At 41.0% G+C, this 21,710-nt stretch overlaps 1 protein-coding gene across 1 annotated transcript in view; it reads left to right on the top strand.

Annotated features, from left to right (window-relative positions):
* Nucleotides 1-21,710, top strand: part of LOC126175985 (inositol hexakisphosphate kinase 3-like) — an 89,651-nt gene that overhangs the window by 33,573 nt on the left and 34,368 nt on the right. Inside the window, exon 5 of the mRNA XM_049923092.1 lies at nucleotides 3,822-4,073. Coding sequence (XP_049779049.1) covers nucleotides 3,822-4,073 — 252 coding nt within the window. The remainder of the gene's footprint in view (nucleotides 1-3,821; nucleotides 4,074-21,710) is intronic.

The following is a 21,710-nucleotide window of genomic DNA, read 5'->3' as shown; positions in this document are numbered from 1 at the left end:
GGTTTTTAATTTATTTTTTTATAATATGGACTGAAACTCCCACAGTTTTGCAGCTGATTTCCCTTACTGACTTTAAAGTTTTTGTTGCCTAATAAATTTGTTCTATTTAATTTTGATGTGTGTGATCCTGAAGGCATTGGACATTGTGGAATACCACAGGCAGAAGAAATTTCATGCAGTCAGATTCCTTGACTGCTCTAAAACTTTAAGAACTAATGAACTCGGTGGAAAAGTGGTCCTGTATACTCAAGACTTCTTCCTTTGCGTGAAACAGCAACATGAGGAGGAGGAAAGGACCTGTCTACGACATAAAAATTGAATAAGTTTGGCTAATCACTTTATTGACAAACTACCAGTTAGGGTGTATTGATTCATGAATATTTCCCAGTTTTTGAACTATGTCCTTGTGGCATGAAGAGCTTCATGAGGAGGTACTTCGCAGAATCAACAAGGAAAGAAATATGTGGAAAACGCTGACAAGGAGGGGGGGACAGGATGATAGGACAAGTGTCAAGATGTCAGGGAATAATTTCCATGTACCATGTACTAGAGGGAACTGTAGAAGGTAAAAGCTGTAGGGGAGGACATAGTGTGACTATATCCAACAAATAACTGAGCACATTAGGTGCAAGTACTACTGTGAGGTAAAGAGGTTGGCACAGGAGAAGTAATGGTAGTCTGCATCAAACTCTTCAGAGGATTGATGATCTCCCTCAACACACACATAAAAAAGGAAAGGTCAATTAAGGAGGCCTCCAAGGAACACAATGGGAGACAGTGTGCCATTCCCTTGTGAGCTGTACACATGGCTAATGCACCAGGACTGTGCAACTGTGTGCTGAAGAGTGATTGTTGATGATTGACAGTATGTCATGACCAGTGAAATCGACTACCTGGCTGCTGTGTACCTGGTGGTCACTTCATTGGTATGAAATCATCCTGTTCCATCTTTGAACAGGACACCATTAACATGGGTTACATACTGTGGCAAGAAGAGTTCTCTGTAAGTGGTGCTTGTGGGTACATATTACTGAATGCCACATTTTATTATTCATATTTTGTTACATTAGGCCGTTTTTGTGCCACTTTAGTCAAGTTTTGTCATACAATGCTGGGTTTCACAGTTAATACTTGTCATTATTGTTTTGTGGGCTTAGGCTGTGATTCAAAGCATTTTTCTCTGCCTAACATGTCATCTCCCAATGATGGAGCCATCAGGAGCCATGTTGTTGTTGTTGTTGTTGTTGTTGTTGTCTTCAGTCCTGAGACTGGTTTGATTCAGTTATCCAGGCTACTCTATCCTGTGCAAGCTTCTTCATCTCCCAGTACCTACTGCAACCTACATCCTTCTGAATCTGCTTAGTGTATTCATCTCTTAGTCTCCATCTACAATTTTTACCCTCCATGCTGCCCTCCAATGCTAAATTTGTGATCGCTTGATGCCTCAGAACATGTCCTACCAACCGGTCCGGGATTAGGAGCCATAGCAGTTTAAAATTTAAACAAGCTCATGTAGCTGCACAATTAACACGTATCCACATCACGATTGGTTTGTGGTGTCATCAGACTGCTGCTAATATCATGGAGCTTGTAGAGGAGAAGACTTGGCACTGTTTGCTATTTGTGGCACTAATGCTCAAAACTTATCTAATTTCAGTCCTTCTTTTTTCCTGTTAAGTTGTTTCTGTGCTTTTGAAATTCTCAGTATATCATAGCATAGTAGTGACTGTATCTTAATGAAACTATAGTATCTATGGAATGAAATCAGTAGTTCCCTGGTCCCAATGCATGATTTGCTACTGCCAGTTTCTGTTTTTCACACATAACGATTGCTCTTGTGTTGCTTAAGTTGACCACATGTGCAATGGATTTTATGTGGACATCTGGTGTGGCAAGCAGAAGACATAGGTCCTCCGTAGTGTTTAAATATTTAAACACCTGTCTTGTTGGTTTAAACACTGTGTCAATATTGTCATCTTTGTACTCTGCTGATGAATTCTGTGACTGTTTTTATAAATGGCAGGCAAACTTTCCCTTCAGTTGGTTCTTTTTCACCAGAAGTTTTAGATCTTCTTAGGGGATAGTGCACCGTTTCTCTCTTTCTCATAGTAAGTGTTTCTTCTGATGTTATTAATATTCTTAATTTTTAAGGATTTTAAATGTTATGGTCTCGTTCGTGGGTTTCATGCATGACTTCGTTGATATCTGTAATCCATCTAATGTTGCCCTTATTGTTCCACAATTTCTCTATTAGTCTCCTGGTACTGCTTTTATTATTATTATTATTATTATTATTATTATTGCTGTTATTGTGTCATGACTAATGTCCAAAGAGTGAAATGATCATGCTAAAAATTGGTCCCATTTCCTTGTACACTTCTGTTAGAAGCTTGTCTCCAGTGTTCATTTTCTTGATAGTTTTTGTTTATGCGCACTTTAATTATTCTACTTTCTACCATCAGTATTGTTTATTTCTGTACTGCCACTTGTGTAGAAAATAATTTAACTTGCATGTGCCAATTTTTGGCTTTGAAACTGTTTTGTAGTGTTTTAATTCTGTGGTTACTGAGAAACCATTTTGTTGTGTTTATTCTTGGTGATGATAGCACTTTAATCAGTTTTTCTGTTGAAGTTGTGTGTTACTTCTGCTAAATATTTAAGTTAGTTTAGAATTTTTACTTGTTGTTTTCCTTTTGTGATTTTGTTTACATTTTAATGGAGTGCAAGTTATATTTTGATAAGAGAGTGAAACAAAATTTACTGGAGATCCTTCTCTTTTTATTTGTTGATAAATTAGGTGGAAGTTTAAAAGCTTGAAAGGGGGGGGGGGGTTAGGGGAACCCAAAAATTTTTCAGACCTGAGATTTTAGTGTGTTGAAAAATGGTTGGCACCCTTTTTAAGCCAGTGATCAGTTTTTTTGCTTTAGACATTATATAATTTTCTGATCATTTCCTAAACTGGCTCGGATTCCCCTGTTGATCCGTACCAGAGGAATTACATTTTTGAAAGGGTTTTATTATCTGAAAAGGTGTGTTTGGAAACCAAGATGAAGGGTGATTTCAGCATTGTAGCAGAACTGTTCATCAGAGCGGTGTGTCACTTTGCTTTGCAGTATTGTGATTAGCATAGTGAGAAGCCTGATAAAATGACCAGTTTTCATTTGGTATGCTGTTTTCTTCACAGAACAGATGATTAAAAATACCCCTAAGGTGCATGGTGAGTGTGAACTGGTTTGAAGACTCAAAAACAATAATCTACACTAACACTGAGATATCATTTGTCTACCACACTTGACAATATTTTCCCAAGCCCATCCTTTTCATTTGATTGCAGCATTTGGAACAGCCAACTGGTTTAGATCATTTGCACAGAGCAGTGTAGGAATCAGCGAAAGTGGAAAAATGGAGGGGGTGGGGATAAAAAGTATCAAATTTTAAAATGCTAACGACCCGTGTGCTATGAAGACTCTAATATGAGTTCTTAATGAAAAAACTTTCAAAGCTCCCCCCATTATTCATGATTCACTACTACAAAAGTAGTACAGTTAAATAAATAAATATTCTGACAGATAATTCCAGTTCTACAGTGGAAAGCTGTCAGATTAAGAAACTATACAGTTAGAACACACATTTTGATGCTGATGCTGATGGTGGTCTTTATATTTCTGCTTATAAGAAAACAGTCTGGAACCATTCTGACAGTTTTGCAAAAAGCATATATATTCTCATAAAAAGAAGAGCATTGACAGTGTCTCCATAAGTATTAAGTACTTCATTGCTAGAACAAAATTTCATTCAGCACTGGTATTACTGATTTGCAGGTGTATCAGGTAACGACACAGCGCTTCGTGTGCCGTAATAAGTTTTTCGGTCGCAGTCTGTCTGTCGGAGGTTTCCAGCAGGCAGTGAGGCAGTTTCTGCACAATGGATCACATTTGCGATCGGATGTTCTCGGCCCCCTAATAAGGCGGCTTGAGGAACTTGCTGCAGTGGTGACTCAACAGGAAGCAACCCGTTTCTATACAACATCCTTACTGCTGATATATGATGGTCTTGAGCACTCCTGTACAGAGGTGGGTACTATTACAAATAAGTGCTTCTGTTTGTGATAAACAAATCTTTATGTATGAAAATTCAATAGAAAAGTAGGGAGGGGTGATAGAGATTAACTAGTAAACCCCTGATTCTCTAAAAAATCATATTCCCATTTAGAAAACAGCCTGAGTTCTCATTACGTTGCAGATGAGTCAATGTGTCAAATATTTGACAGTAAGTGTGCAAGTGAGAAAAAATTTGGAAAAGGTTTTAATTATGTTTAAAGTTTGTTGGAAGTTGCTAAGTGTTCTCAGTATAAAGTACTGGATGAGTATATTCTGGGTAACTTGAACTCCATTTTAAGCAGAAGCTAGTTTTTTATGCATCTCAATATTTGTGGCATCATATCTCCTGAACTAATGTGTCCTACAGTGATATAATTTTGCAGGTGTATTCAGTGATAGATGTGCGTGCTGTCTGCAAAATGTCATAAATAGAGCTAGTAGTAAAGAAGTCATTAATAAGTGTCATGCCTTATTTTTAAATTTCTCTGCACAAACAGCAAAAGATAGTCAGCGATAAAAAATTTTTTTCCTTTATTATTTTTGGGGATTGTCGGTGAAAAAAAGTTTTGTAAAGGTTTGAAATAATTTGTAAAGTTCTTTGGATGTTGCTAAGTGTGCTCATTCTCAAATACTTGACAAACATCGGCTGCGTAATTTGTGTGCTGAGTGTTACACTGCCTTAAAATGTGTACACTGTTTCTAACTGTAATACTTGTATTATTGTGTTAAACCTTTCACATGAGGTTTACCTCTTAATGAGTAGCTTATCATGGTGTTTCAAATTCAGTAAGTAATTATATAAAATACTGGAAATAATGTTTTTGTTGCCCTGGAAGCCGTAAGATATGCAACCTGAATCTGGGACAGGGTGCCATGAACTGGCTTGGCTGTTTAGTAATATTGATGTTCCATCCTCACTGGTATCATTGCAGATAGAGATGAAACAAATTATCTTGTACTAATAGCCAATAGGTTATTAATACTAATTGTATATCACACTCTGTCTGTATAGTGAATGAAATAAAAGTGTAGAATCTCTGTAATTTACTTTCCAACATGGTTCTATAAAGATAGTAGGACCCCAACTGATAATGTTTTCTTTGGTGAAACACAAAGCAAGGAAATAACTGTTTGTTCAGTAACTAATGCTCTCTCTGGCTGTGATGGACAGTTGGATAGGATAAATAACATATTGCCCTACAATACTGGTATGCCTTAGTGGAAATCAGTTAGAAAAATTAATGACTCCAGATGTTTACAAGAGATGATCTGACCTTTAGCTGTCTGCGCAAGTTAATCAGGAAGGACATTAAACAGCCATGTTAAAAACTGTGGATCAGTGGAGGGATTAAAGTATCTTCTGAAAGGAAAAGGGATATTTATCTACTGGCAAAAACAAGTAGGGATCCTGAAGTTGTTGCATACTAGAGAAACTAGTCAAAATTACTGAGAAAGGTTATTAAAAAATCAAGGAACACGCCCATGATGTCAAAAATCAGTAATTCCGGCCGCAGACTTAAGGCTGTATGAAATGTAGTGACAAGAGTGAGGACAATCAGCCACAGAACAGGATAACATCATTATTGAATTAAATGGAAGAGCTATAAATGATGAGTGACAGGTAGCAACTATCCCCCCAGGGGGTCCACAACTCTTTTGTGGATACGTGCGTAGCGAGCACGGGACCCCGAGCTAATGTGGCCCTCCTTCCTTTCCGGGCTGCATACCTTCCCTTTCCTCATCCTTCCCCCTCCCCCATCTTCGCCCTCCCCCTCACCTCTGGCTCTTTCCTTCCCTTTCTCCCCCTCTGGGAGTATGGTTTGTGCCTACGTCCGGAGACGGACGCTCTAAACTGTTACAAATTCCTTGCTTTCTATACTTGCAAGTCTTCGTCCTTCCTCTGTCCTTCTCTTTTCCTTCCCGCTTCTCTCTGCACTTTTCTCTGCTGCGGCGTTTGAGACCCCTCTTCTTTCCTTTCCCTTTCTCTTTTTTCCTCCCTGTGCGTGTCTGAAGGCCGACCCACGCACTTCCATGCGTAGCCGGTGACGGGGCAACGCGTAATTCCCCACCCCGGGTAGACAGGTAGGACACGTACGTACCCCCTGGTAACGGCCAGGCCCAGGGAGGGGTGATTACCTGAGCTGATACCTTCCGAAAGTGCCGATTGGTCCCTCCGTCCGTTTGTCGGGAGGTGTGACCTGAGGTGTGAACAATCACCTAAGGTGGGAGTGCCCTCAGTGAGGGCCCCCACAAGGGAGGAGCGCACCATCGGAGAGGCTGGTAATCATGGGGGATTCTTCCGCAATGGTTTCCTCACCTTCCACTATGTCTGCTCACAAACGTAAGTTCACTGAGTCTCAGCCACAGACAGTTCTTCCATCGTTGCCACAGTTCCTTGTTGTTTCTCGGTCTGACGAAGGTCACGACTTCTCCACGGTCAACCCTTTCATTATTCAGAAAGGTGTCGACGCAATTGCAGGTCCTGTAAAGTCTTGTTCCAGATTACGGAATGGCACCCTGTTGTTAGAAACAGTCAGTGCCCTCCAGGCACAAAAATTGCTGTGTACTTCTCTGCTCCAAACCTTCCCTGTCCGGGTGGAACCGCACCATACCTTAAATTCCTCGCGTGGGGTCGTTTATACACGCTCCCTCGACGGATTGTCCGATGAGGAAATTCATCACTACCTGTCTGAGCAGGGCGTAACAGCTGTTCATAGTCATGAAAAGGGTTGACACGAACATCATTCCAACCCATACTGTCTTCTTGACATTTGACAAAATTCAACTCCCATCGAAAATCAAAGCAGGTTATGAGATAATTTCCGTTCGCCCTTATGTCCCAAACCCTACGCGTTGCTATCGGTGTCAGCGGTTCAATCACACCAGCCAGTCCTGTTCCAATCCGGCCAAATGTGTTACGTGTGGCAAGGATGCCCATGAGGGTGCTTGTCCAGATCCATCCCCTCACTGCATCAACTGTATGGGTGACCACGCTGCTTCCTCTCGAGATTGCCCCGTTTTTAAGGACGAAAAGCTCATCCAGGAAATAAGAGTGAAGGAAAAGGTGTCGACCCTTGCTGCTCGAAAATTATTCGCCAGTCGCCAGCCCACCGTGCCTCAGACAGGAAAATACAGTACTGTCCTTGCTTCTCCTCGGCCAACAAAGGAGGCGGCCACGCAGACTTGCGACCTCACCTTTAGCGCCACGGTCGTCAGATCGGCCAGCGCAAAGATCGCCCGTTCAACCTCACCACTTTCGCCTGCCCACTGTATGGCTCACCCTTCATCGGGTTCTGCTAAATCTCGAGCCCAAAAGTCAGACACCAAGCCTTCCAAAAAAGAGCATACTCGTGAAGAGTTTTTACGTACCGCAACTTCCCAACCATCGGTTCCTCCTTCATCTAAACGTCATACTTCTAAGAAGGCTACAAAGAAACCCAGTTCCTCTCCTTCTCCACCAAGGCGTGTCCCATCTACAGCACCACCTGGCGGAAATCGCCCTCGGCCGTCTTCTGTGTCGCCGAGGCGCGCTGCTGGTGGCCGGTCAACCGGCCGATCGCTGGTGGCAGGAGCTGCTCCTGACCAACCTATGGATCAGGATCTCTGCCTTCGGCTGAATGCCATTCCATGCTGTCGGTCGCTAGCTCCGAGCAGTCTTTGAGTTGACAGCAACTTTGGTCACATTCCTCCATTTTCTGTTCACCCCATGTCCATTATCCACTGGAATATCCGCGGCGTTCGAGCCAATAGGGATGAATTGTTGATCCTCTTACGATCCTACTCGCCAGTAATCTTCTGTCTTCAGGAAACAAAGCTGCGTCCCCATGACCGCTTTGTTCTCCCTCATTTTCAGTCCATCCGATATGATCTCTCCTCTGTTGCAGGCACTCCAGCCCATGGAGGACTCATGATTCTTCTCCATGATACTCTCCATTATCACCCAATCCCCTTAAACACTTCCTTCCAAGCTGTCGCCGTCCGTCTTTCCCTTTCTGGATACACGTTCTCTCTTTGTACTGTATACGTTCCATCGTCCACACCAATGGCACGAGCTGATCTCCTTCATCTTCTTGGTCAGCTTCCACCCCCCTATTTGCTGGTTGGGGACTTCAATGCCCACCACCCGCTTTGGGGATCTCCACATCCTTGTCCACGTGGCTCACTATTGCTAGACGTCTTCCACCAAGCGGATCTAGTTTGCCTCAACACTGGGGTCCCTACATTTTTATCTGCCTCCACGACAAATTTATCTCATTTGGACCTTGCGGTCGGTACTGTTCCACTAGCTCGGCGCTTCGAATGGTTTGCCCTTGATGATACACACTCGAGTGATCACTTTCCATGTGTCCTTAGACTGCAGCCTCAACTGCCATACATGCGCCCGCGACGATGGAAGTTTGCCCAAGCTGATTGGACACTTTTTTCGTCTCTAGCGACATTCGATGACCGTCACTTTCCTAGTGTCGACGATGAGGTCACACACACATTACAGACGTTATTCTTACAGCTGCGGAACATTCAATACCACGCACCTCCGAATTGCCCCGGCGCCCCCCAGTTCCTTGGTGGAACAAGGCATGCCATGATGCAATACGTGAGCGGCGACGTGCTCGCCGCGTTTTCCGCCACCATCCTACTTTGGCCAACTGTATCAGCTATAAGCAGTTCCGTGTGCGATGCCGTCGCGTCATCCGCGATAGCAAGAAGGCAAGCTGGGAATTCCTTATTAGCTCATTTAACACCTTCACTCCCTCCTCGGAAGTTTGGAGTCGGCTTCGACGGTTCTCAGGCGCGCCTAGTTTCTCCCCGGTCTCTGGGCTCACTGTCGCGCATGATACATTCGTGGACCCCGTCGCAATTTCTAACTTGTTGGGTCAGCACTTTGCTGAGATTTCGAGCTCTTCCAATTACCCGCCAGCATTTCTCACGAAGAAACGTGCAGCGGAAGTGCGACCTCTTGCTTTCTCCTCACAAAATTGCAAAAGCTATAATACTGTTTTCTCCATGCGGGAACTCCAACATGCACTCTCTTCTTCTCGCTCCTCCGCCCCAGGACCGGATGGTATCCACGTCCAAATGTTGCTGCATTTATCAACCCATAGTCTGCATTACCTCCTTCGCCTTTATAATCGAATTTGGACCGACAGTACTTTTCCCAGACGATGGCGGGAAGCTATCGTCCTTCCCGTTCCGAAACCTGGAAAGGACAAACATCTCCCCTCTAGCTATCACCCCATTTCTCTCACGAGTAGTGTCTGTAAGGTTTTGGAGCGTATGGTGAATTACCGTTTATCTTGGTGGCTGGAGTCCCGCAGTCTTTTAACACCAGCCCAATGCGGATTCCGAAAGCATCGTTCTGCCGTTGACCATCTTGTTGCTCTCTCCACTTATATCATGAATAATTTTCTCCGGCAACGCCAAACAGTAGCAATATTTTTTGATCTGGAGAGAGCATGCGATACCTGTTGGAGGACAGGCATCCTCCGCACACTGTTCTCTTGGGGCTTTCAAGGTTGGCTGCCCCTTTTTCTTCACGAATTTATGGCAGAGCGCACATTTAGGGTGCGGGTGAACACTACTCTCTCCCGTACTTTCTCCCAAGAAAACTGGGTACCCCAGGGCTCCGTGCTGAGTGTTGTACTGTTTGCCATTGCCATAAATCCAATTATGGATTGTCTCCTTCCTGATGTCTCGGGCTCCCTCTTTGTGGACGATTTTGCGATCTACTACAGCTCTCAACAGACCAGCCTTCTTGAACGACGTCTTCAAGGATGTCTCGATCGCCTCCACTCTTGGAGCATCGAAACCGGCTTCCGTTTTTCTCCCAGTAAGACCGTTTGTGTTAATTTTTAGCGACGTAAGGAGTTTCTGCCACCCTCCTTACTTCTAGGTCCTGTCAACCCTCCGTTTTCAGACGTCGCTAAATTCTTGGGTCTTATGTTTGACAGAAAACTGTGCTGGTCCTCCCACGTTTCCTATCTTTCGGCTAGCTGTCTGCGATCCCTTAACACCCTCCGTGTCCTGAATGGTACCTCCTGGGGAGCGGACCGAGTGGTCCTTCTCCGCCTCTATCGCACCTTAGTGCGCTCGAAATTGGACTATGGAAGCATAGTCTACTCCTCTGCTCGGCCGTCTATTCTTCGGCGTCTCGACTCTATCCACCACCGTGGATTACGTTTAGTGTCTGGAGCTTTTTACACCAGCCCTGTGGAAAGCCTTTATGCTGAGACTGCTGAACCTCCGCTGTCCAATCGGCGAGCAGTCCTTCTGAGCCGTTATGCCAGCCATCTGTCTTCCATGCCTGCTAATCCAGCCCATGACATATTTTTCGACGCCTCCTTTGATGTAGGGTATGCAGGCCGCCCCTCCTCCCTACTACCACCGGGAGTCCGCTTCCGTCAACTGCTCCATTCTCTTTCCTTCCGCTTTCCTAAAACCTTCTTGACAACTTGGGGTACAGCACCACCTTGGCTCCGTCTCCGGATCTGCCTGCTCCGTGACCTTTGTCGATTTCCCAAGGATGGTACCCCTTCACTTGTTTATCGTCGGGCATTTGCTGCTCTATGTGCACAAATGACGGAAGCCACATTTATTTACACCGATGGCTCGAAAACATCGTTAGGTGTAGGGAGTGCCTATGTTGTTGGCGACACCCCAAATCACTTTCGGCTTCCCGACCAGTGTTCGGTCTATACTGCGGAGCTTTATGCTGTTCTCCGGGCTGTCCACTACATCCGCCGCCATCAGCGGATACAGTACGTTATCTGCTCCGATTCTCTCAGCTCTCTCCTCAGTCTCCAAGCTCTTTACCCTGTGCACCCTCTGGTCCACCGGATTCAGGACTGTCTGCGCTTGCTCCACCTGGGGGGCGTCTCGGTGGCGTTCCTCTGGCTCCCGGGACACGTTGGTATCTGCAGAAATAAGGCGGCCGATATTGCAGCCAAGGCTGCAGTCTCTCTTCTTCGGCCAGCTATTCCATCGATTCCCGTCGCCGATCTACGGAGCGTTTTATGTCGTCGTGTTGTTCATTTATGGCACGCGCACTGGTCGACACTTCCCCAAAATAAATTGTGGGTCATGAAAACTCTTCCTTGTGCTTGGACCTCTTCCTCCCGAACGCGTCGTCGGGAGGAGGTAATTTTAACTAGACTCCGGATAGGGCACTGTCTTTTTAGCCATAGACATCTTTTAAGCGGCGATCCTTCCCCACTCTGTCCCCACTGCTCTCAGTTGTGGACGGTAAGACACCTTTTAATTGAGTGCCCCTATTTTACTCCGTTACATGCCCGTCTACAGCTGTCGCCTGATATATCGTCAATTTTAGCAGATGACACGCGATCGGCCGATCGCGTTCTAGAGTTCATTCGTGCCAGTGAAATGCTGTCAGTCATTTGAAGTTTTTTTTGGGATAACCAACGCCCTTCTGTAGTGAATTTTTAAGCCTTCCTTCTGCTTTTAGTTTCTCCAATTTTATGACTTTCGTTCCCATTCCTGCTAGTTTCCGTTTTCATTTTTTTACTGTTTCCTAAATCACAGACTGGGCGCTAATGACCTTCGCAGTTTTGCGCCCTAAAACCATAACAAAAAAAAAAGGTAGCAAGCGCCCTAAAACCATAACAAAAAAAAAAGGTAGCAAATATATTTAACTATCATTTCTTAAATATAGTAGAAAGCAGGACAAACAGCTCAAGAGAAAAATCACGGCAGTAAGTTGAAAAATAACTCTCATAAAATTCACCCATATGAATAGGCCTATATCACAAACTTCTGTGTCTGAAATTAAGAAAATTCTAGTTTCTCTGAAAAATAAAAGTTCATCAGGTTTTGATGGTGTTTCCAATAGAATACTTAAGATATGTTCCCATATAGTAAGCACATTGTTATCTGAACTATGTGATGCATCACAAACTCAAGAGATTTTTCCAGAGAGACTGAAATATATGAGTGTTAAACCCCACTTTAAGAAAGGTGATAAGACAGAAGTCAATAGGTACTCACCTATTTCCTGCTGACATCACTTTCCAAGATTTTTGGGAAGATGATGTTATTCTAGAATACTATCTCACCTTAGGAACAATAGTATCCTCAGTAAATCAGAGTTTGGGTTTCTCAAGAGTTTCTCTACCGAGAATGCTATTTACACATTCACTCACCAAATTTACAAGCATTAAATAATGAAATAGCACCAAAAATATCTAAGATATTTGACTGCACAAATTACAGAATTCTGCTAGCTTAATTGAAGCTTTATGGATGTGATGGTGTAGCAAACCAATCGATAATGTCATATCTAACAAAAAGAATGCAGAAAGTTTGCATTCCACCCAGAATTAATAGTGCGATTCAGCCTGCCGATTAAACAATTTTGACAGTGTAAAGAATTTTTCAGAAAATTCTTGGGCACTAAATTTCCAATAGCTCCTTGTCACTTCAGGTTTATTAGCAGAACAGTATTGTTGAACTTCAGTCATCTCTGCATTGTCAGTTTGCATCACCACATTATGAAAATTCAAGCGATATAGTCCAGGCACATAATTTTGACTTGGGGGTGGGGGTGGGGGGGGGGGGGGGGGGGGTGATCTCATGTCGGGTTCCCCAAGGCTCAATCTTAGGTCCGTCATTGTTCCTCATATATGTAAACGATCTTCCGTCTAATATACAACAAGCAGAATTAGTTCTTTTTGTAGATGACACTAGTAGTGGAATGACTGGTAAACATTGTTGTTAAAAATATCATTGACTGGTGTCCTGTGAATGATTTTGCCCTCAGTTGTAAGAAGAGACAACACATTCAGTTCTGCACATTTAAGGATACTATGCCAGTGATAAGTGTAACATATGGCGAGGAAATAATAAATAGGGTGGACTCTTCAAAATTCTTACAAGGGTATGGTCCAACCTGACATGTCAAAACCTAACCTGAAAAGGAAGAATAGACTAAAGTAAGGCACTGTCAAAATTTGAGCTACTAAGATGCTCTGCAAGTATTTTTTAAATGTTAAAGTTACTCATTTTTGCCACTCAAAGAACCACTTACAACAGCAGTTTATACAGCCCTAGCATGCGAATCAGTGAATAGACAGAAGCAGCCACGATGAAGATGTGGCACTATGTAGTGTGAAGTTCAAAGTGCTCACACATTAATTTTAAGCATTTAAACCATTCCAAAAAGGTCTTGTAGCATTAATTCTTTAAATAACTTGCACTTCATGTAGACAGCTAAACTGTTGAGGATGGAATTGTTACCCAAATGAGTAGCAGAGGAAAGAAAGTCAATACAGGGTATAATGTTACATTAAGATGACTCCCATCAATCAGTACTTTAATTTGTTGACATTAAATATTTTATGACAGTTCTTGTAGCACAGTTCTTATGAGTAATAAATGATTGTGGCTATTGTTGTGCTGCATACAAGGCATACTTCATCAAATTCGCAAAATGTGATGATGCAAACTGACAATGCGGAGATGACTGAAGTTCAACAATACTGTTCAAACCTGAAATCAAAGAGCTATTGAAAATAATATTGCCTGAGAATTTTCTGGAAAATGCTTTACACTGTTGAAATTGTTTTATCAGCAGGCTGAATCACACTATTAATTCTGGGTGGAATCCAAATTATATTAACAATATTTTCACATTGCCCTTCTAAAGGGGGTTCGTTATCTCCAGGCCAGGAGTCCAAAAATAGAAATGAATTATTCTGCAAATGATAAGTAGACATTTCAGATGTAATATAGAAAATAATTCTTCCAATTTTTGCAGATTTAGCTGCATCAATTACACGACTTTTGCAAGTGAACAATGCTTTTTTTTTTTTTAATTTTGGTCCTAATTTGTACTGATGTTCCTGAAGACAGGTACAAAGCTGCAGAAATGGTAGTCCACTGATACTTATCACTTGCATTGTTGTATACTAATGTCATAGCATTGATTGACTGTACAAATCCTTTTTATTTTATTTATTTATTTATTTTTTTGGATGAAATTATAAAGTGTGGTTTGCACAAAGCCTAACTGACTGGCTTTATATGCAGTTTATATGAGATAATTAGAAGCTTTGTCTTTACATCAGCTACAAATTTCTGTGTAGTACTACCTATTAATGACATCTCCTTTACATGTTCACTTGGAGTAAACTTCACAAATTTGCAACTTCCTTTTCTGTATAATTTCCTAAATCTAACGAGGTTGAAGGTGGCTGGAAATATGTGACATTCATCTCCTTTGCAATTCAGAGGCCTACTCTCGAAGATCTCCCTTGGTATCAGTGCACTCACTCTAACGAACAGTTCTATACCTCGTGAATAGTTTCCTTTTACACCTTGCGAGTATCATTTTGACACATATTTTGTACTTCATGTAAAGCTTTTTTCCATTACACAATTTTTATTCAGATTTTATGAAATGAAATCAGCTTTTCAACTGCTTAAGTTTAAGCATTTTGTCCCTCCTTTGTTTATCAAAAAATGTACAGCCTTTTCTTTGTCACTGAAAGCTATCACTGTACATGTTTTCTTTGTGATAGGAGAGTACTGATTTTTGTTGTGGACGTTAATTTTGTTTGAAGCAAAATTCATGGAATCATAATAATTATTTCATGCTTATTCTAATGTTTACACAATTTCTAAAGAAATGTTGACATCATTGGAATGAATGAATGAATCATTGGAATGAATGAATGAATCATTGGAATGAATGAATGAATCATTGGAATGAATGAATGAATCATTGGAATGAATGAATGAATCATTGGAATGAATGAATGAATCATTGGAATGAATGAATGAATGAATCATTGGAATGAATGAATGAATGAATCATTGGAATGAATGAATGAATGAATCATTGGAATGAATGAATGAATGAATGAATCATTGGAATGAATGAATGAATGAATGAATCATTGGAATGAATGAATGAATGAATGAATCATTGGAATGAATGAATGAATGAATGAATCATTGGAATGAATGAATGAATGAATCATTGGAATGAATGAATGAATGAATCATTGGAATGAATGAATGAATGAATCATTGGAATGAATGAATGAATGACGAATGAATCATTGGAATGAATGAATGAATGAATGACGAATGAATCATTGGAATGAATGAATGAATGAATCATTGGAATGAATGAATGAATGAATGAATCATTGGAATGAATGAATGAATGAATGAATCATTGGAATGAATGAATGAATGAATGAATGAATCAATCATTGGAATGAATGAATGAATGACGAATGAATCATTGGAATGAATGAATGAATGACGAATGAATCATTGGAATGAATGAATGAATGACGAATGAATCATTGGAATGAATGAATGAATGACGAATGAATCATTGGAATGAATGAATGAATGACGAATGAATCATTGGAATGAATGAATGAATGACGAATGAATCATTGGAATGAATGAGTGAGTGAATGAATGAATCATTGGAATGAATGAGTGAGTGAATGAATGAATCATTGGAATGAATGAGTGAGTGAATGAATGAATCATTGGAATGAATGAGTGAGTGAATGAATGAATCATTGGAATGAATGAGTGAGTGAATGAATGAATCATTGGAATGAATGAGTGAGTGAATGAATGAATCATTGGAATGAATGAGTGAGTGAATGAATGAATCATTGGAATGAATGAGTGAGTGAATGAATGAATCATTGGAATGAATGAGTGAGTGAATGAGTGAGTGAATTCCAAGAAATTAATTAACAAATAAGATGTATAGGTATTCAGGAGAAGTAGGTGACTTTGATTGCATACCATGTTCTTCATATTTCATATTCACAATGTTGGAAACATTAACTGGACTCCACTTTACTGTGAAACTATGGATCCTAAAGACAGTTGCTATTAGCAAGCATATACTGAGAAATCACAAACAAAATAAAATCAGTTTTATCTCCATTGTTGATACTTAATGATACTGCAAAGGCAAATGTTAACTATTATGGATATTAAATGAGTTGCAAATTTGAGCATATAGTAACTATGAACAATTGTCAGAGAAATCATAAGTGGAAACTGAAATTTGATCTACAAATTATGATTGCATTGTGCAGTGTTATGTTAACTGATGTGCCATCAACCAAGGACATCTGTCCACTGTGTTGTGCATGCACTGTCTGCTATAGCTATGGCAGTTGTGTACATTTTGTATCCTACCTGGCAAGCTATGAATTCGGCAAATTTTAACATATTAAAAAAAAAAAAAAAAAAAAAAAAAAACACTTGCAGTGTGTACTAGCAGCTAAACTGTTGTAACTGAGTTTCTTTCGGTGTATTCTTCATGTACAAAAAATTTCAGGGCAAGTTTCAGCATGTCGTATTGGACAGTTCCCTTGTTAGATGTCCATAATGATGATACTTTAAACTGGAAAAAGCACTTTTGGAACTCCTAAAACAACTTAGTTCACCCTTATTTGCACTTAGAATCATTGCAGATGTTGGGGAGAGGTAAAATCAGTAAGCTGATATATTTTGCATATTTTCATTCAGTAATGTAATATGGAATAATGTTCTGGGATAAATCACCTTTAAGGAAAGAAAGTCTTACTTACTCAAAAATGTGCTTGAAGAATAATGTGTGTTGCTCATCCATGATCATCTTGGAGACAGCTGTTGAAAGAGTTGGCATTCTGACTGCTGCTTCACAGTAAATTTACCTCATGAGGTTTATTGTAAATAATCCACTACAGGTCAAAAGGACCAATGATGTCCATATTTACAATACCAGAAGGAAAAAGACATACATTACTTAACATTAAGGTTGTCTGTAGCACAAAAAAAGGGGTGCACAACACTGCAACAATATTTTTGATCACTTACTCAGCGATATAAAATGTCTGACAGACAACAGAGTAAAATTTGAAAACAAAGAAGTTTCTCCTTTGACAACTCCTTCTATTCTGTAGAAGAATTTCTATTATTGTAATGCGTAGAAGGTGGTGGGTAGGAATGTACATCTGTATATTAAACGAAAGTCTTATAAATGTTCAGCATGTAGCCATATTTACTAATTAATATGTGAATCAGTATAAAATGACCCATTCCACATCTTTAAGATTTATTGTGCAGAATGAGCCATGGATTGTGAACCTACCTACCTACCTACCAAACTAGCTAACAAACCAATATGTAAATCAGCACACCAAATTAATCTTAAGCCATTCAAATGAAAACTTTAAATTACTGCTCCAGTTTACGAAAGAAAAAGACACTGCTGGTCATTAAAACTGCAAAGTGAGGGAGGATAGCAAATAAGGAAACTTCCCATGTGCATACATTATAGTAGGCAGAATACATGATTAATTTTGTAGGTGGTTTGGGAACATACAGGGTGCAAAATTTAGTTTACAGAGTTGCCACCTCTGACTGCCATGACTGCATGAGCAACATGTGTTGAAAGTTACCATCACAGACACTGAAGATAGGACAGAACTGTTGGCCTTTATACATCATAAATATAGCAGCTGCTGTCCAACTTACCAGCTATGCAAATGAGAGGTGATTTTGTATATGCAGTGGCACCCATACTACATCATCAGGTTTTGGGCCCATATGACGATGATGATTATGATTATGATGATGAGTGCAACCTGCAAATTTCATTCTACTAAGTTTTCACACTCTAAAATGTCTATTGTGATGCTCTACACAAAACCAGGACTTGAATGAAAAGACATGATGAAACTCTTGTGTTCAGTGTTGTTGGGCATGCTTGTATCTGCTGCCATGTCAAAGAAAACAACAGCAGTCATCATGATGACAGTCCATGGTGCACCAGACATCATAATGCTATCTGTGTGAATTATCATCTTTCAAGAACAGCAGAGGAGTAACTAAGCAAAATGTGCAACAATTAGAATTAAAAGAATGTTTGAGCTTTGATGTTTGGAGAAAGGAATGAGATGTTTAAATTTCATCCAGGAGAAATGATTTATCTGACAAAGAGGAACATCCCAGAAAAAGTCTGGAGCTCCTGGATAAGAAGTTAACTGGGAAGTTATCCTTCTATTTGCAAAAATAAAGGTTGCACTAAAAGTGTATTAAGGGGACCTGAGTAATATATCGCTCTTGATCTCACTGCCAGGTCACATTGTGTTCATCCCACAATATTTATTAGTGGAAACTACTTGTAATAGTTAGATGTTTGCCACTGGTTACTGCTGGCAAATAACAATTTCTGGTGTCCACATTGTGACAGCCTTCTTTACGAGGACTCATCTAAAAAAACACATGGAGAACCAAGTTACTTTGCTTCTAAATAGATGATGATGGTGTGTCCGGGTCCCGTGCTAGGAACAGAGCTGCAGCCTTCTGTGTTTGCACTATGTCATTGGTGCTGCTGTTAAGCAACATTGTAACTGCGAGACGAAAACTGGTAAAGTAGGTGAATCCTTCACTTCGCTGCAGTGCAGCTGTCATTGGAAATTCATATATGTATATATTTTGCAAGTGTGATGTTTTGGGCTGTACTTCATTGGTATCCTGAGTCCTTTCTTACACCGCCATTCAGATAAGTATGGCCTCCCTTATTGTATAGCCGCAGAAGGATGAAGCTGGGGCATTCATTTGATCATAAATAATCTGGTGTGCTGTGCTAGGGCAATGATCTGCCATTTCAGATTTACCTGTATGGTCCAGGCATGTACGAAGGTGGTGTTGATCACATAGGTTTTGATCCACATGACATATCTGGCCAATATAGACATTCCACAGTCACAGAGAGTCTTGTATACTCCTTTTTTCCTGAGACCAAGATTATCTTTTACAGGACCTACTAAATTCTACAGTTTCATAGGAGGATGAAAAAACATATAGTGTTTTTGTTCAGAATTCTTCCAATTTTTGAGGAAATACAGCTGAAGTATGGTAAGAAATGAGTTATAGTGGGCAGCCTTAAAACCTTCCTGCTTTTTGCGGAATGAGGTTGACGCATTTGTAGTATGATGTGGAAAATACAAAGCCCATGTTTCTTCAGTGATCAGATTTGCTCCATCAGTATATTCAGTCTACAATGTATGTGGAGAAAGTGTGACATTTTGATCAAATTTAAGCACAAAGGAAAGCTGATGGTACACTGGGGCACAGCATGCACTGCGAGCCATCTTGCACTTATTTAAGTTTGTTGGCTGAAAGTTTTCTCCACCCTGGATAACGTGGTGTATTTTGCACTCAGGGCCAAAGAGTGTGCATTTTGTCCAATCCTAATAGCCTGCTGGTTAAGGATTAGCATTGGAGAATAGTTTTTCAACAAAAGGATTTTTTGAAAAACAAATTCATTGCATATTCCAGCAAATACAAGAACACCTGACAGAATAGAATAAAGAAAGGAAGACAGCTACTATTACAACTTTTTTGCAGTGCTTCAACAGTATTTCCTCAAAAACAGGAAGAGGCCTCAACAGATACACCTTTAAATGTGTCTTGAGTTCCCCAGTGAAATGGAGGAATATGATGGGTCCTGTGAAAAGCAATCTTGGCCTTAGGAACCCAGTGTAAATGAGATTTCATGTGAGTCTGGAAAGCTGTTGTAGCACACCAACTGTATTTGGTCAGAAATGTGCAAAGTAGGAAGCAGCTTACAACCGAGCCAGCTGCAGGCGACTGCAGATGTCGTGCCTTACAAAACACAGCCGTCACACATTGAGATGCAAGACAGTCGGGCAAGATGTGGAACTAATTGACACAGCAGCTCCTAAGTAGAAAAAGGTGGAAGCCTTTTCACACTAGCAACCGCACGAGTGTTCAGTATACATGTCTCAAGACATAGCAAAGTCCAAGCAAGCACAGCCTGTGAGCATATAAATACCAAGCAACTTTTGCACTGAAATATTGTTATATTAGGATCATAGCACTATCACCACAGGGCTGTGACACTTGGTGCACTATCTAGAATGCTGTTCGGGGTCCGCTGTTCGAACTCATCAGGGCAGCCTGCCCTGAGATGCGAGACAGAGCCACCACAGGTCCCGCTAACCCCTGCATGTTGGCTACAGCACTCCTGCAGTGGGTCACAGCTGCCACAGTATTGGAGACTTTAGCCATTGAGCCGACAGGACGCAGCTGACGAAAGCAGTGGTGTTACGTCACTACTCGGCCATGCTGTGCTCTGTCAGCATTGCCGGGATGTCCATACAAGTGCACAAACACAGGGCTGCCTCAGCTGCACTACTGTTATTTGAAATGTATCGCTGTGGAGAGCTGCAACAAAGGAATTTGAAAACAAAACAAATCTACTGACTCCAGTCCTATTTCACCATATACTGACCAGATATATCGTACTATGCGAGCATGCTGTGTTGACTAGTCATACACAAGTGTCACCATTAAATCTATCCACCTAACCTTCAGCATTCTTTTGTAGCACCACATTTCAAAAATTTCTTTTTTCTTCCTGTCTGACCTGTTTATTGTTCATATTACTTCCATACAAGGTTACATTGTGGACAAATACCTTCAAAACAGACTTCCAAACACTTATTTGTATTAGATGTTAACAGATTCTTCTTTTTCATACTGTAATTGTTCTGCATTTTGTATCCTCTATACTTCTGCCATCATCAATTATTTAGTTGCTCAAATAGGAAAAGTTGGCTACTACTTTCAGTGTCTTATTTCATAGCTTGATTCCACCAGGGTCAGCAGATTTGATTACATCCCACTCCCTGAACTTAAATTGCCCTGAGGGAGCTCAATATTCATTTGTTGAGTATGGGCTTAGGGACCCTGGTGCTCCTGAGTTGGGGGACTAGTACGTGCCACCAGTCCTCTGTTAGCATAAGCTCTCAACATGCTTCAGCAACCACAGTGTGGCATGGCAGTGGAATGTTGTGTTATAGGGAACAGGGATCTTGGCTTAACTGCAGATCATGAGAACAGTAAAAACCTAAAAATAAGTCTCAAGATGTGCTGTGTGCCAATGAGATGCATGGTTGTTGAGATGGAACAGTTGTTAGTGGGCAATATTTGGGGAAACTTGCCACACCTCAGTTGTTTAAGACTTACTCAGCCTAGTGGGGCTCTGTCTGGGTGCTTCTGGGACCAAGAGGGACCTTTCAAAATTTTCCATTCGTCCTCCCAGCAGAACGGGTGGGCTGTTGGTAGGCATCAACACCCAGTCACTCAAGAGGCCTCGTGTGTGAACCCTCCATATTCTGAGTTTGAGTATTTCAGTATTTAGAACAGAATGCATGCTGCAGGTCAGAACATGTCAGTGAAAGTTAAAAGAAGAGAGGGAAGCTTTGAGAAAGTTTTCCTTTCTACGTTCAAAAGGGTTTAAAATCTATCAAGCAGTTGCATAGTAGGACACTGTTAGTCAAAACCTCTAGTCCCTAACAAGCAACAAATCTGCAGAAAGTGAAAAGCAGCCATGGTGAATATGCCAATGGTACTCTACTCCACATCACCTTGAACTACAGTGAGGATATTGTTACATGTAGAGACTTGGTGGACATTCTCAAAGGAGAACTGAAAGTTGAGTGGGTCCAAGAAGACATTGTTGATGTGCAGAATATCAAGAAAATGCTAGAAGATGATCTGGTCAAATCAGACACATTCGTACTTACTTCTAATAGTGCAGAA

The sequence above is a fragment of the Schistocerca cancellata genome, chromosome 3, assembly GCF_023864275.1.
Source record: "Schistocerca cancellata isolate TAMUIC-IGC-003103 chromosome 3, iqSchCanc2.1, whole genome shotgun sequence".
NCBI classification, from domain to species: Eukaryota; Metazoa; Arthropoda; class Insecta; order Orthoptera; family Acrididae; genus Schistocerca; species Schistocerca cancellata.
The sequence above is the reverse complement of the archived record's forward strand: the minus strand, read 5'-3'. Positions and strand labels throughout refer to the sequence as shown.